At 34.6% G+C, this 15,800-nt stretch overlaps 1 protein-coding gene across 2 annotated transcripts in view; it reads right to left on the bottom strand.

Moving 5' to 3' along the window:
* DYNC2H1 (dynein cytoplasmic 2 heavy chain 1) overlaps positions 1 to 15,800 on the bottom strand; it is a 453,597-nt gene that overhangs the window by 419,069 nt on the left and 18,728 nt on the right. For both annotated transcript variants that reach the window (XM_056794452.1, XM_016433898.2), the window contains exons 5-13: positions 15,403 to 15,547; positions 14,874 to 15,106; positions 11,700 to 11,834; positions 11,420 to 11,533; positions 11,191 to 11,302; positions 10,878 to 11,002; positions 9,644 to 9,819; positions 6,715 to 6,910; positions 2,674 to 2,769 (exon numbers count right to left, since the gene is read on the bottom strand). In XM_056794452.1, the coding sequence (XP_056650430.1) occupies positions 2,674 to 2,769; positions 6,715 to 6,910; positions 9,644 to 9,819; positions 10,878 to 11,002; positions 11,191 to 11,302; positions 11,420 to 11,533; positions 11,700 to 11,834; positions 14,874 to 15,106; positions 15,403 to 15,547 (1,332 nt within the window). The remainder of the gene's footprint in view (positions 1 to 2,673; positions 2,770 to 6,714; positions 6,911 to 9,643; positions 9,820 to 10,877; positions 11,003 to 11,190; positions 11,303 to 11,419; positions 11,534 to 11,699; positions 11,835 to 14,873; positions 15,107 to 15,402; positions 15,548 to 15,800) is intronic.

Genomic DNA, 15,800 nt, shown 5'->3' on the forward strand with positions numbered 1-15,800 from the left:
CGTTTAAAAAAGAAGTCAAACAGAAAAAATTAGAAAATATGATATATGATATGACATATGAGATTGAGATAACTTAAACCAGACATTTTTAAACAAATTGCTGAAACTGAAAAACTGGTAGAATAGGTACCTCTGCAAACTACCACCATTTCCTAAGACAGTTTAATAAATGTAAACCACCACAATGAGAGGGCCAAAGAAATTTAGAAACTGCTTTATTTGAATACATTCAAAGTCTTTGTAAAGTATGGGAGAACAACAAACAAGGCCTTCCTCCATTTCAATGTAAGGACCTCTAAATGCCATGTTTATCCTTTCCTGTTTCATCTCATTTAAAAGTACGCCCCATTATTCAAAGATTAATCTTTACCTAGTTTTAATCTAGCCTTGTATCTGATCTTTACCATTTGAAAGTCTTCAAGAGCTATCTTAGCCTGCTACTAAACTTCCCTGATTTCAATTAAATGATCTCTTCTTTCAACTCTGCATGGTATTTTGTGGCCTTTTTACGTACTTCCCATGTGCTATTTTGATGCTCAAAAAAGAAAATAAACTACATGAACTGAGTAATTTCCTTTGAATTTTTGTACATTAGAAATGCTTAGCAACATTCTATATACATAATTGATGGTTAATAAATGCCTGTTGAATTTTTAAATTGTGAACTTTTACTCTTATCAAGAAGGGACAATTTTAGGGAAGCAAAAGAAATTATCACAAAGGATATAAACAAGTCAAAGATTCAATATGACCCTAAGAAATACATAAGAGTCCGAAATGAAGATTAAATAGTGGGTCTAACAGTTGATTTACTGTGTAATCCCAGATGTATATAGAATCTACAAGTCAAGGCAAAGCAATGCATTAAAGCAAAGAATCATAAAACACCAAGACACCAGAGAACAAGAAAAAGCAACAGATCAAATCAAGTAATTATACAGAAATTATAAGATGTTAGAGACAATGAAACCTTAAATCTGAAGTAATTTCTATATTAAACAGGAACCCACTCATTCACTTTCTGTTGGTATACAAACTAATCCCAAGTGCGTGCCAGCCCAGGACCTTAAGTATGAACAGGTAGATCATCCACCTACTCATGCAACCATTAACCTAGCAGCTCTATGTAAAAGATGCAAAAGAAAACACTAGGTATTATAGTCCTGAAATCAAAGATCATAGAATTGTTAGAATAACATATGAACTTCGATAAATAAAACCCAAACCAGAATAGTAAGAAAAATATAAACTAGTAGAAGTCAGACATGAGAAACAATTTATAGCTAGGGGACTGAAGCAAAGTTTCATGGAAGAAGTAACACTTGAATGGGTCTTCAAGCAGGACAAGCAAAGTTTGTCCTTGTTTCCTAAGCATCAAAACAGTGCCTTACATATAGTTGATACTTAATAAAAATGTTTAATTTAATAGAATTTGATTTTACATGAAAAACTTACCTTTATATCAATTATTTGTTGAATAGAATAGAATATAGGTATAAAATAGGCCGCTTTATTTTAATACCATTTTAGGTCTTAAAAGGCCAAATGTTGCAGGCAAGATGCACAAATATGGACTAATTCATAGATGGACTAATTCACAGAGCCAAGATGTCAGCTTAATAGCACCAAAAGTCAAAACCACTCTGGCAATCCTAACAAACCAACCTTTGCCTCAAAATGACTGGAATCAAAAACTAATATCGCATGTAAAAATAGACTCAACTTCAGGACTCCAATCCCCAGAATCCTTTGCTCCACTTCCCCAGAGTGCTTTGTAATCACACTGAATTCTCACCTGGGCGAGAACACAAATGATTATTTAAAGGAGTTCTCCGCCTACTGAGGGCTCTTTTTTGGACTTCCATTTTGGAGCAGAGGTGGCTCTTTTCATAATGTAGGTGAGGTTGTGTCTAGGCCTCTCTGTGGCCTAGACACGTGTTTTCTTATCCTGTATTTTCTTTAATCCTTAATCTTTAATAAACCTCATAAAAAATATAATACTCCTTGCAGAGAGAAACTAATTTCTACCTGCCTCAGTTTCCCTAAATTTTAATCTTTACAGTCATTGAAAAAACAACTGACCTGCAAAATAAATCTGGGAGAGAAAATTTAAGAATTATTGGATTCCCTAAAACTCATGATAAAAAAAAAAGCCAAGGTATCATATTTCAATAAATTTTCAAAGAAAAATTCCCTGATATTCTTGAACTAGAGGGTAAAATAAAAATTGAAAGAATTCACAGATCATCTCCTACAATAAATCTCAAATGACAGCTCCCAGGAATGTAATAGCCAAGTTCAAGAGCTCTCGGGTCAAGAAGAAAATACTATGAACAGCCAGAAAGAAAGAATCTAAATCCAGATTAATTCAAAGAGAAAAAGACTTCAAATTTAACACAAATTCTTACCTTTGTATTATTCATTTAAATCAGTCAAAAATATTTGTCAAGCAACAGGAATATAGTCTGAAATGAAAGTTCCTGCCCTTACTGGGCATATGCTCTTTTGGGAAAATAGCATGTACATATGTACTTGTTTATATATAGAGATATTTATATATGTATCTATATAAATACCTACATTTTAGAGGCAAAGAAAAAAGAAAATAGTTGATAAGTAGTATTTGAAGAACATCACATTTTCAAGTATAAATATAACATGAAGATATTTTACCTTAATTATTTGTTCAAATGCTAAAGCGGACTGTAACATCATTGGTCTCTGGCTTTGAATCATTTGTTGATCAATAGAATTGTAAAAATGTGCCACCTATAAAATAACAAATGGTCAGTGTAAACCTCAAATTTCCTTAGACTTATAATTGTTGAAAATTTCACCATTGGGATATTTCATACTTGGAAAATTTCTTACTGATAGTCTATTGGAATGGGAACTCCATTGGCATGGGAGGTTCCTTCTCTTCCCTTCTTAAGATTACTTTAGGACAGAAACCCTTTGCTGAACAATGGAAAGGACTTTGACCTATGCTTGAGCATAGAACAGGAATTTCTTTGAGTCTTGATTGATTTTAGAATCGATACAATGGAGATACTTGGAATAAATCTCCACCCTATTCAGTCCTAATAGGATTGAGTAAGGGCTGCAGCCTAGATCAAAATTTAATTATTCCAATCTCTACCATACTCAAGTTAACAGGATTTAGAAAGGGCTGTAACAAAGGAGTAAAGATTTAATCATTTGAAAAATATGACCTTCAACAGACATGTGCAAAAGCCAGAAACCTCTGGGCGGTCCTGGGTTAAGCTAGAGCCTCCATTGACAGGGAAATTGATGAAGAGTGATTGGTAGATGTGAGGACTGAGGGGAGGCAACTTGGATGGTGTCCTTAAAGATAGGAGGGTCTGGAGACTGGAGGTGGGGGTGGAGTTTTTGAGCGGTGTGGTTCCTGGTCTCTGAGGAAGCTTGCTCTGAAGGAAGCTGAAGGTGGGGGCCTCTGAGACTGTTTCTCCATTTTGGACACGTGAGTAATAGGGACTGATCTCTTTTCTTTGCCCCAGCTATCTAAGGGCTTGGGCCTTTTGGCCCAGCCTAAACAGAAGGGGTATTTAAGCCCTATTCCCTTCTCTCCCCTTTCTCTCTCTATATATATATCTCTAATTCCTTTCTTGCTCCTATTGTAATTAAACTCCAAAAAAGGCTGACGGCTGACTTGAGTTTTTCATTTAGGAATTACATAGCTGATTCCTTGGCGACCTTAAATTAATATATATATCAGTCTTTTAAAGTGATTCCCTTGTTACATCAGCAAAATTAATAATTAACATTATGTTATTTGTTGTATAAATACTTAACTGCTACGCTGTTAAAATTCAAGCAGAGATTTTCATATCCCAACTTAACCTTCAAGATATATAGACTATTGTAACAGCTCTTACATGAAAACAGATTCATTTCTTCAACTATAACATTAAGAATACACAATTAAATAATGTTTGTTTTTCAATTTTACAAATTTCTGTTTAAAACCATTCCCTTTGTGCTAAAAAAAAAGGGTTTTTTTTAATACTTTCAAGCATAAGCTAGCCATTTTATTCAAAATTAGAAAGCCAATCTTTCTTTGAGCATGGCAGTAAGTTTCTGTATGACAACAAAACACTTACAAGAGCTTTAACTCCAAAAGTGGAATGGCTGCTTCAATGCATACATACTCTCAGCATAATGTTTTTATGATTTGCCCCAACATATCTGCTATGAAAATACAGGAATATAAAGTAGTATTTTTTTTCAACTGCACTACATGTTTCATCACTTATAGATTCAATTCAATTCAGCAAACATTTATGCTCTATGCCAATGGTGCTGGGATATAAAGATGAACAATGGCACAACCTCTACCCTCATGAAGCTTATATTCTAACAAAGGAAAAAAAGTATATGTAGGTAGAAAGGTAGAGGAATACAGGAGCAGTATGTCACATCAAACTGTCAGTTTTGTTTAAATTCATTTCTTTGTTAATAGGGAGGATTCAAAGGAGATGGGGCAATATATCAAGAAATCATTATGATGTAAAAAATATATAACAGCAATAAAATGTACTAGCTGTGTATCCCTGGGCAATGTACTTAATGCTATATGCCTCAGTTTCCTTCTTTATTAAGTAGAGATTTAAAAAATCTTACTTTCTAGTACTGGCATGAAAATTCAATGAAATACTATAAAATCATTTTGTAAATCTTAAGTGCTATGTAAATGTTATCATTTCATTGTTATTATTGTTAATAATGATTTAATGGAACTACAAAGATGAAGATAATGCAAAATAGAATGTGATAGAGATGAAAGTGTTCAAAATACACTAAGAAAACTGAAGCAGGAGAGACTATTTTTCACTTATACATGGAAAGATTTTACAGAGATGGTGGCCAACTGACTGGATCCCAAAGGAAGATCTCTTGAATGTGGAAAGGGAATTCCTCCCCCCATTATGCTGCTTTGTTTTGATGTAATCAATAATCAACCTTTGATGTAATCAATCAGTGTTTACCATTGAGATGTACACAGATAGGCAGACCCTCAAAGAAAGGAAGTTGAAACAAAGGAGATAGAAATTGATCCCACAAGCACTGCCCTCCTGGGAAGTGCAAGGCAAATTAAGGAGCTATGATTGGTTCTATATGACTGTGAGCAAGTTACATTTATCCCTGAAAGTCCTAAGACAACTCTTTAAGGCTATAAGTTACGGAAAAAAATGCATAGCTATTTTGATAAATGGTCTTTCATTAGACTGAGTTCTATACTCTAATAAAATCCTAAGCCAGGACCAAAATTTTTCTAAACTCTCTTGATTTAAAAAACAAAACAAAAAACCTTTGTTCTAAGAAATTATGCAAGGAACAAGTGAACACTATGCAAAGATGAAGATAAACTATGTCAAGCCCCCAAATCACCGTGCTATATGTACATAAAGGAGAGACTTTAAAAACAAAAATCATTATTGAAAAATTTAGCAAATAAATATAGTGTTTCACATTGCTTTAACCAACATACTATTTATTTATTTATTTACTTATTTACTTATTCCCAAATGGGAATGAAGGAACAAAAGCCCTGAAATCTCATTCTCAATAAGTATGATTATAGCAGGAAGGTAAAATGGTATCAGGGTTTGAACTATAAGATCTCTAAAGTCTTTTATAAATGTGGAATCCTATGAACATACCAAGCAACAAGACTTCAGCTATCTTAGGGCACAAAATTGAAACTATTGAAAGAAAATTCACCATAAATATAAGAAAGTTTTATGAAAAGCATAAAATATGCACATATCCTAAGGATATCAAAGATGTAAAGAAGTCATGGATACAACAAAATATTCTGAGAAGCATTTTTATGGTAGCAAAGAATTATACAAAGTCAATGCTTATTGAGGGAAAATGCCTTAACAAATTGTGGTACAAATATTATAGCATATTACTGTATTACCAGAAATGGTGACTACAAAGAATTTAGAGAAACTTAGGAAGACCTTATAAACTAATCCAGAGTAAAGCAGTCAGAAACAAACAAACAAAAAAAAAAAACCAATATACACAATGACCACAAAAATGTAAACTGAAAGAAAAGGAACACAGTTGGTCCTTAAACAGGAAATGAGAAAATACATTTCTCCCCGCTAATGATATAAGCCCAAAACCATGGAAGCAGACTATTGAATAAACTAAAAACAAGGTCAATATGTTAGTTAATTCTGTTAAACTGTTTTTTTCTTCTTTTTTTCCATCTTTGTTTCAGAAAGGTGGATCTCTGGTTGGGAAGGAGAGGGAGAAATATTGAGAAATCATTTGAGATGTAAAGACAAAAGGCATTGTAATAATAATCATCTTATATTTTAAAATGGGAAAAACAATATGCTATGGAAAGCATAGCACATAACAACAACAACAAAAAAAAACCTGCACATATTCCAACACTCCAAAGTAAAAGGAGGAAAGGAGATTACTAAGGCACCTATTCAACAAATGTTTTCTTGACACCAAGCAATGCCCCTTGAAGATAATGAAAGGACTCTTTTTAAGACCCACACTATGTAAATGTGTTTTTCCAGCTTTAAAATAAGTAATGTCTTGCCAAAGACTTCTTGGCTCTGGTCAATATTAAGCTAAAAAATACAATGTATAAAAATTCAAGACTAAGATAAAATTCATACAGAAAAAAAAACATGCTAATTACATCTGAAAAAAACTATTTCTTACTTGTTTGAGAATAATTGCTTGCTTGCAGAATTTTTGTGCAATGTTTGCAACTTGCTGTATTTTAGCAGGAATAACAAATCCAAGTGCAGATAGCTGACGAACTTCTCTTAAAAGAATCACCAATCGATCTGAATAGTGTACTTTTAGGGCTCCATCATTAGGATCCAATTCCATAATACGACTATTAGCTTCAATGCTAAAAATAAAATATATTTTAAATTTTCAAATTTTTCAGACTTCTATTTGACATATTACTAGTACACTACAATTATGATGTGAGAAACAAAGTGCAAGTTCCAAAACATTCTATTGTCTTTTCTTCAATTTTGCAAATTCTTCAAATAACATTCACTAACCACTGGCCTAGACTACTCTTAAAAGATCAGTATCACATGTTTCTAAAACAGAAAATTTTCCCTGTCCTCCTTCCTTTTTCAATAGTATAGATTTTAATTTATTTAGATGCCTAATCCTTTAATTACTTTGATTGCTGATTATCTTTCCCCAAAACCCATCCTTCTCTGTCTATTTTTACAGAGCATGCCACTGTCCTTTCAGGCACACAAGTTCACAACCTCATTTTTCCTAAACTTCTCACTCTTCCAGATCTCACTCATTCACACAGTTGCCAAATCTTATCCATTCATCTCTTCATCTCTAGTATCTGTCCTTTCCTTCTACTCCCATTACCACCTACCTCAGTTTAGACTGTCACCATCCTTTTCCTAGATTACTGCAATACTTTCTATCTAGATCTCCCTATTTCCAATCTCCCCCATCCCCCACTGCAATCCATTCTCCATACAGCTGCAAAAATGATATTCCTGAAGCAGAGTTGTGAATGTCACTACTCGGGCAATAATTCCAATGATTCTCTATTATTTAGGATCATACACAAACAGAAGACATTCACAGATGATTTCAACCTATTTTTACAGACTTATTACACATTATTGCCCTTCACATACTGTCCAGGTTAACCAAGATCACTTTCTTGCTATTCCTCATACAGCACACACTCTATCTTCAGACTGCTTGCCTTTTACAAGCTGTCCTCTCCCTTTTTGCCTAGAATGCATTCTCTTCACCTCTTAGAATCCTCCCTATCTTCCTTCAAAGCACAGTTTAAGCACCATGTCCTGCAGGAGACCTTTCCTGATATGCCCAGCTACTATTGCCTCACTGTTAAATCAACATATTTTTCCTACTATTTTATATTTTATATAAAATTGTATTTTATATAGACTTATATGTGCACATGTGTGTACTCTGGCAGAATGTAAGCCTCCTGGAGAGCAGGTCTTTTCATTTCTATCTTAAAATCTCTAGAACCTGGGTCCCCTCCAGACCCTTGAGCACTGTCCCTGACCTGAGGACCTAGGCCTCACCATCCACTCATTAGAATATGAGATCCTTAAGAGCAGGGACCTTGTTCTATTTGTATCTTCAGTGCTAAGGACAATGCCTAGAAAATAGTAAGCATGTAACAAATGGTTTTTCATTCATTCACTTAAAAATATTAATTAATTATGTTGGTTCATTTGGCCCAGGAAAAGCCTGGCAACTTCAGACATACCCTCCCTCTCAAGTACTCTGATCCGTCCTCTATACACTTCTAGTCCTACATTCTAGTCAAAAGATTTTCCTGCCTATCTCAGTTCTATAATAACATCACACAATAATTATGAATCAAACTTTCCATTTCTTCATTTCCTATATAAGCTGCTACAGAAAAGAAAAAAGGCAAGGACCCTGTGTTTTTAGCTTTTGGGGGGGGGGGCATCCCTGTAATTTCATCACTGTGGAGATAGTGCAGATAGTTCTAGTGATACAGATCACCACCTGATCTGTAATTTACAGTCCTGGGGGTAAACTTGGCCCCTGAGAGATTAAGGTCACCCAGACAGGATATGTCAGAGGAGGGACTTGAAGCTAGATCTCCCTGTAAGCTCTATTCTGCAATGTTGCCTCTCTTTCATTTATTTAATACAACACAAAACATAAAGCAAGATGCTAAAAAAATGCACTGATGGGACAAACCATATTTTTATAACTATGCAAGGACAGAGTCAATAAACAACAAAACTGTCCCTCAGTGTCCATACTCATAGGAAGTTTTTTTCCCCTTGAAACACATGGAGCTAGTCACCTATCTTCACATTCTCAGTCAGTCAACTAACATCTGCTACACATTGGGGACTGGGCTAAGCACTGAGGAAACAAAGTTTTCTTGAAAATGCCCGGCTCTCTAAGAGCTCACAATCTAATGGAAAAGCTCACATTCTCAAGGCTATCCACCTTCATTTGAGGTTGTAGCCCAGGAGAAAGAAGTAAATGGCTAGTGTACACATCACTATAGCAATTCTCCCAAGGACTGCTTGGCCCTTCCTTCATCTTCCCCCAGTCCAGGTTTCCCATGTCTTAAGAGCACATAGCCTTTAAACATTTTTTTCTTCATCCTCACATAAGTTGTTACCTTTGAGCTGAGCAGGAAGGTAATAGAGGTAAAATAACTATTATTCTACAAGTCTCCACAATTATTCCAAGAAAACTCTCTCCTGATACCAGCTATATCTTTCTGGAGGAAAATGCACTATTCAGATAAATCCCTCATTACTGAAGGTAATAGCTTAATTTTTTTTTTTAATGAATCAGGGGCAGCTAGGTGGTTCAGTGGCTTATGAAGAGCCAGGCCTAGAGAGAGGAGATCCTAGGTTCAAATCTGGCCTCAGACACTTCCTAGCTATGTGACCCTAGGCAAGTCACTTGACCCCCATTGTCTAGCCCTTACTGCTCATCTGCCTTGGAACTACATGGTACAAATTCTAAGGTGGGAGGTAAGGGTTTTTTAAAAAATGAATCAAAGATTAAAGATATATGAAATGAATCTCCAAAATACCTTTTGGTAATTTTAAATATTTATACTTACCATAAACCTGATCTAGAATCTGATAAACCTGACTGGATGTCCCGTGACCAGTCATCAAATTGTTCTTGCTCATATAATTTAAACTGCTCTAAGAGATCATCAGCGCTCCGATGAAAAGACCGAAAACCTGACAAGTCAGATAAAAGAGCTTCTGCAATCTTGATTGTGTCATCCACCTTAAAAGTGAAATTTATCAGAATTACAAAAATGAATTGGAATTCTAACAAAATTCTAAACAATGATGAGCCTGTTCTCTAATCTCTGAATCAAAGGTTGGTTTCTCATGCAAACATGAAGGAAAGTTCTCTGAAGGATTGCATAAAAGTAGAAAAATATCAGGTATTTCTTTATGCCAAACTCTGAATATTTCTTGATTTCAAGATCAGAGCCACAGTCGCAGCTTACTACCAATATCAGTGTGTATGTAGTCACAATGCAGATTCACACACAATATAGTGTGTATGAAAGTCACACTACCGACTTTTAGGGGCTCAATCAGTATGTTAACAACCAGGAAAAAAAACCACAATAATTATACATATCTAGCCTTTGTTCTTACTCATAATCTGAGACTTTCATCATCAATTAATATGTACTGAATGTGAACCAAATGCAATGCTGTACACTTCATACTAATTGACTAATACTAATTCAGTAATCTTAGATTAGTCAGGAAGTAATCAGAGGGTCTTAAAAAATGGCCAATTGTTACTAATGTCCTAAATTATTGTCAATTACATTTCACTATTCCGTTATTGACTTTCAACTTAATAAGAGACTGTTGCTTGAATACAACATTAATTTTGCCCTTGCTGCTGAAAAGGAAATTTAAAGAAGAAAGCTTATTTTCCATAAATCTAAAAAGATAACTAAGTGCAGTTCATACAGGGAAAGTTTTCCTCCTAATTGAAGCTATAAGGCACCAATCCAGAATAAATGCTACAAGAGCAAGAGATGCCTCTACATTCATCATGCCCACAGACTACATGGTAATTTCTTCTAAACAAGGAAAAAACCAAAGTTCACATAACTCTTTTCTCACATATCTCAAATTTCAGAATGTGATCTATTCCTCTTTCAAAGTCAAGAAGAATTTTAAAGGGGAACAAAATCAGTTATAGCTAAGCTAATTTTGTTGCATTTTAATTTTGTTGCAATTCGAAGGCCTATTCTACATTCTTAAAATTACCAATATTTTTGGTAAATATGCCTCATGACATATTAAAAATAATACCTTTAATTCCAGCTGTCGGACCCAGACTATGTTATTAACAACTTCTGAAAGATTTTTGCCCGACAAAGGTCCAGTTATTTCACCAGGAATTCCATGACATCGATTATCAAAGTCTGTTCGAAAATCTGTAAATAAGCAATATGAACATGAAATGTTTAATATAATTAGAAATGTTAGTCATAGGCATTTAAGTATTAATATGTATTGCTATACCAAAATGCAACCAATCAGGCAAAAGAAATGGAAACATGAAAAAAAAACTTCCAAAAGGAAACATTTAGCTATGCAAATATCATCTCTTTTAAGTTTTCACCTTTAACTGAGTCCATAAGTCTTGTCAATAAAGTTTCTCTTTCCAAAATCAATTCCTTGCTTATAGTTGGACGTTTTACCAGCTCTTTATATTTCAAAAATGCTTGAAGAAGCTAAAATTTAAAAAGAATTCATTTGATAAAATCTACTTATGATTATTTGAATGACCCAAATTAACATTTCTGAAAATAATGAAAAGAGAATCCTAGAAGAACAGTAGCAAAACATACCTGTTGGGGACTATCTTGGATTTCTGAGATATAATTTTTTAGTTTGCCTGCTATTTTTTGTTCTGCTGGTCCAATAATTTTCTCATATTGTGAGACTGCAGCTTTCCATAAAGGCTAAAAAAAAAATCAATGAATTTATCAGATTGTAGTTCATAAGGATTCACCATAACAAAAACAAAAGAAACAGTGAACTAAAAAGTGTATGAGGATATACATATTCAGGTTATGTATACACAAATGTACATAATATGCATAGATGTGGGGAGAAAAAAATGCATACCTCTGTGTAGGGGTTATATTGTAAGGGATTGAGACCAGTAAAAGGTTCAAACACTCTTGTAAGGCATATGATTTTCTCTTCACTAGCAGGTAAAAAATAGATAAGTTTTTCATGAATTGTCCTAATTGCCAAGACCTGAAACAAAGCAAACATCAAAAGCACCTCAGTTTATTTACTTTCATGACTTATTTAAACAGTAGCACACAGCTTCCATTATTCTCCTACAGTTTCTAGTGCTGCCAAACTCAACTATTTCTGGGAACATTCGTTGCTCTTTCTGATTCCCTAACATCTCAAAAAAGCTGTGCCCTTCATCCAAAATTCCCTACCTTCCTCCGGGAGTTTTTTCCTGGTACTACCAACCAAATAAATCACAAATTTTATCACAAAATCACAAAAATTACGTTTTAACTCTAAAATACTTTTCTTACAACAATCCTACAAGGTTAGTAGTAGAGGTAGTATATTAATTTTCCCATTAAGGCTAAAGATCTAAGAAGTTAGATAGACTCATTAATGAATAAATGAGGATTACTTTCAAACCCAATCTTCTAACTCAGTGCTCTTTCTTAAGTAAGAAAAAAAAAGGAATCTGGCCATCCTTGATTTGTTCAATTCACCAGGCCAACAAAAATTATACCCCAGGTACCCAAATAACTGGCAAATGTAATACACTAGCCTATTTATTGTCCATAAGCATTGAAAGAGAGTAGAGGTACAGATGTACCATAGAAATGAAGGGCAAAGGTTCTGCCTTTTAAAAAAAATTCATGAAAACTGTAGGCCAATGACCCTGGCTTTGATTCTTGGAAAATTCTGGAATGTGTTAATACAAGCATAATTAGTGAACTCTAGAAAAGAAAGCAATGATGATCACAGAATTACCATAGATCTTTTTTGCCTGTCATGCCAAAATAAAATGATTTCCTTTTGTGTCAGCATCACTAAAGGGAAATGGTTATAAATATAATAATGATAATGATAACACTCCAGTATTCTAATGTATTGATGTGAGTAGTCCCTCTATTGAGGCAGATCACAATATCCACATCTACCCAGCTGGACTGACTCTTGTGCATAGCCCTTAAGTTCATGTGGGGCTTCTTACAACATGCCTGGGAAATTCCTTGAATTTTCTTGATGAAAAGAATACCAATGGAGCATACAGAATACTCTTTACTCTTGTCACAACTAGTTTATTTTCTCTTTCAAGCATACACTTCTTTATTGACAACTTCACACAACTTTTCCTTCATATTTCTTGTTTATAATGTTGCTTTCTTAAAGGTCTTCATCAAACAAGCTTTCTCCATGAATATGTCAAAAAGATACAAAATAACCTAAAAATATAATAGGGAATAGGTCATAACAAATACTTTTCAGATCAAAGATCCTCAATCACCCTGGTGAGATTAGAAGGTTTTGGCCATTGAAAGAAGGCAACCAATGGGACACTGGGAACATCTGGTGATTAGCTAGGTCCATCATGTGATTAGTGGCATATTAAAAGCAAAGAGGTCCCATTCTGGGAGAACTCCGCTTGAATCAGGACTTGCTCTTCACTTTTTCATTTTGGTAGAGGCAAGTTTTATTGTTGTTGATGATGTTTGTCGTTTTCTCCTCTCTTGCTCCTCCAACTGGAAGCAATAATGGCAACTTGCATCAGAAGCAAATACCCATTGGTGACCTGTGCCTGTGTGCTGCCTGAGATAGAAATTTGAGGGCATCACTTTCAGAATCCTGACTTTTTTGCAAAGGATGAAGGGAATCTGAATTACTAATTAGAAGGTATGACCTTGGAACCTAAATATAAAGCAGAGAAAGCCGATTTCCAGAGCAACACCAATTTTGGGAGTTGCGTCATGGGCAATTCCAGCTGCAAGATGAAGACTCACTCAACACGGAATCTAAGAGTCCTAGGCACTAGATTTCTTAAAGAAAAATTTTCTTTGGAAAAAGTAAAAGATAGTCCACTTACTTCCTATACAGGTTCCATTCCTATTGTAAGGACAAAGCAAGCCAAGAATTCCCTTAAGAAGGATAAGGGGAGGCTTCTGTTGGTCCTGGCTAAGGGGGAAGGTTCTTTCTAAATGAGCATTAGTAACCTAGCTAAGGTTTTAGCCAAGAAGCTGTGAGCCACTGAGACTATAAAAAGCAGCAGAGGTGGATCAGAATCAAGTCCAGATTAGAGCTAGAGATCAGGAATCTGTGATGGGATTAGTTAAGGTCAGGGATTAGTTAAAAGGCATTGAGGGCCATCACATTATAGACAGAAATTGTTCCTCCTCGGGTATGCCTGCACCACACAAAGGCCTTAGAGTATTCTTCTCTCTACAAGTGCCCTGGTCATTTATTTTCCATTCATGTATGTCTCTATTCATTGACTTCTGTGTGCAACCACTCTTCTTGCTGATGTTGAGTATATTTGTGGGGCTATTGAGATACTTTACAGATAATTTCCTCACTGGGCCATTTCAGTAAATGATTTTGCCTGTGTGCTTTCACCTCTATGAGATCCTTGTCTTCAGTTCCATGTTGCTAACAGTTTGAAGAATTAAGAAAGCAAAGGTCTTATCCTGCACAAAACTGGCCTGAGGTATTTTGCTCAGCTTTGAATGCCACAATCTAGAGATAGTTAGTGAAAATGTCCAAAAACAAGAAACAGAGGGGCATATAAGAAGGCCAATTTGGCTAGACCATAAAGTACAGGATAGGGAGTGAGGCCCAAGAGGAATGGAAAAATCAGTTGGAACCAATTGCATAGGGAGTTGAAAGCCAAAAAGAAGAGTTTGTATTTTTAGCTAGAGGCAACAATGAGCTCTTGGAACTTCCTGCATAGAGTAAAGCTGACCAGATATGCACTTAAATTACTTTGGCAGCTATATGGAAAATAACAAGAAATGAAAAAGACTTGAGTCTTGCTTCCTATATACACAGATCTCAGTCAGCCTTGACAATTAAGAAATAATTTGAAGATGGTAAAAATTCCATTCACTTATATCTAAAATATTCCCGAAATAAATAAAGTAATTGCATCTCTGTAGTATTTGAAATTGTGGATGGGATCATCATTGCTAAACAGCCAATGAAAAAAATGCATGCATCAATAGCACAGATAGCTAAAAATTTTAATGATTCAGCTTCATCATCATTAAAGTTAACAGAAACTGATACCTCCTTAAGACGTTTGCCAAGTTTGTCAAGAGATTCAGGAAAATACTTCTCATTTTTCCAAGGATGGGGGACATAACGCTGCCACATTTGCCCAGTTAGATGATTACAGGCTGCAACCCACTGTTCACAAATAGTAATCCCAGCTTTCAGGTTATCTTTCACAAGATGAAAAGGATCTTCCCAGATATTCAGTGTTCCCAACTTTTTCTGAACAAACCTTCCAAAAGAACCACCTGAAAACAACATAAAACAGAATATCCTTGAAAGGTATCCAAGTTTTCTTAAACATTATACTATAACCTAAAGATTAAATAAAATAGGGCATTTTAATCAGATATTAAAATCTATCTAAATTTACTTAACACTAAAACTTACAAAAATTATTTATGTGGTAACTAAAATTAGCAAAATACATAAATACCTAACATTTTAAACAATGCAAATAACTTTATTGAAAATAATTTAGAGTAAAATCTTAGATTAAAATAGGTTTCCAGTAATGACTTAATTAGGACTTCTTCAACAGTACCTATTATATCTAGGAGATGTAGCATGCGAGCTTCAGGGTAATGTTCATGTTCTGTTTGTCTCCATACATCATCAACAGCATCTCGAGTGGTCTCGACTAAGTCAACAACTTCCAATAAGGAAAGACTGTCCAAATTATAAAACTCCTAAAAAAAAATTTTTAAGAATCATAATTATATGTAGAATGTTATCAAAATGACATAAGGAAGAACTGAATACAGAAGTCAGTATTTTAGACCCTCGGCCTATATAAATATAACCTGATTTCTTTTAATTATATGAGCATCAAGAGGTAGGACTATATTAATAAAGTACATCATATATCTTACGTAATGAGTATAGTATCAATACTACTATTATGTAAATTTGTGCTACTTTTAAGGAAAAAGTCATAGAAAA

Source organism: Monodelphis domestica, chromosome 4 (genome assembly GCF_027887165.1).
Source record: "Monodelphis domestica isolate mMonDom1 chromosome 4, mMonDom1.pri, whole genome shotgun sequence".
NCBI lineage: Eukaryota > Metazoa > Chordata > Mammalia > Didelphimorphia > Didelphidae > Monodelphis > Monodelphis domestica.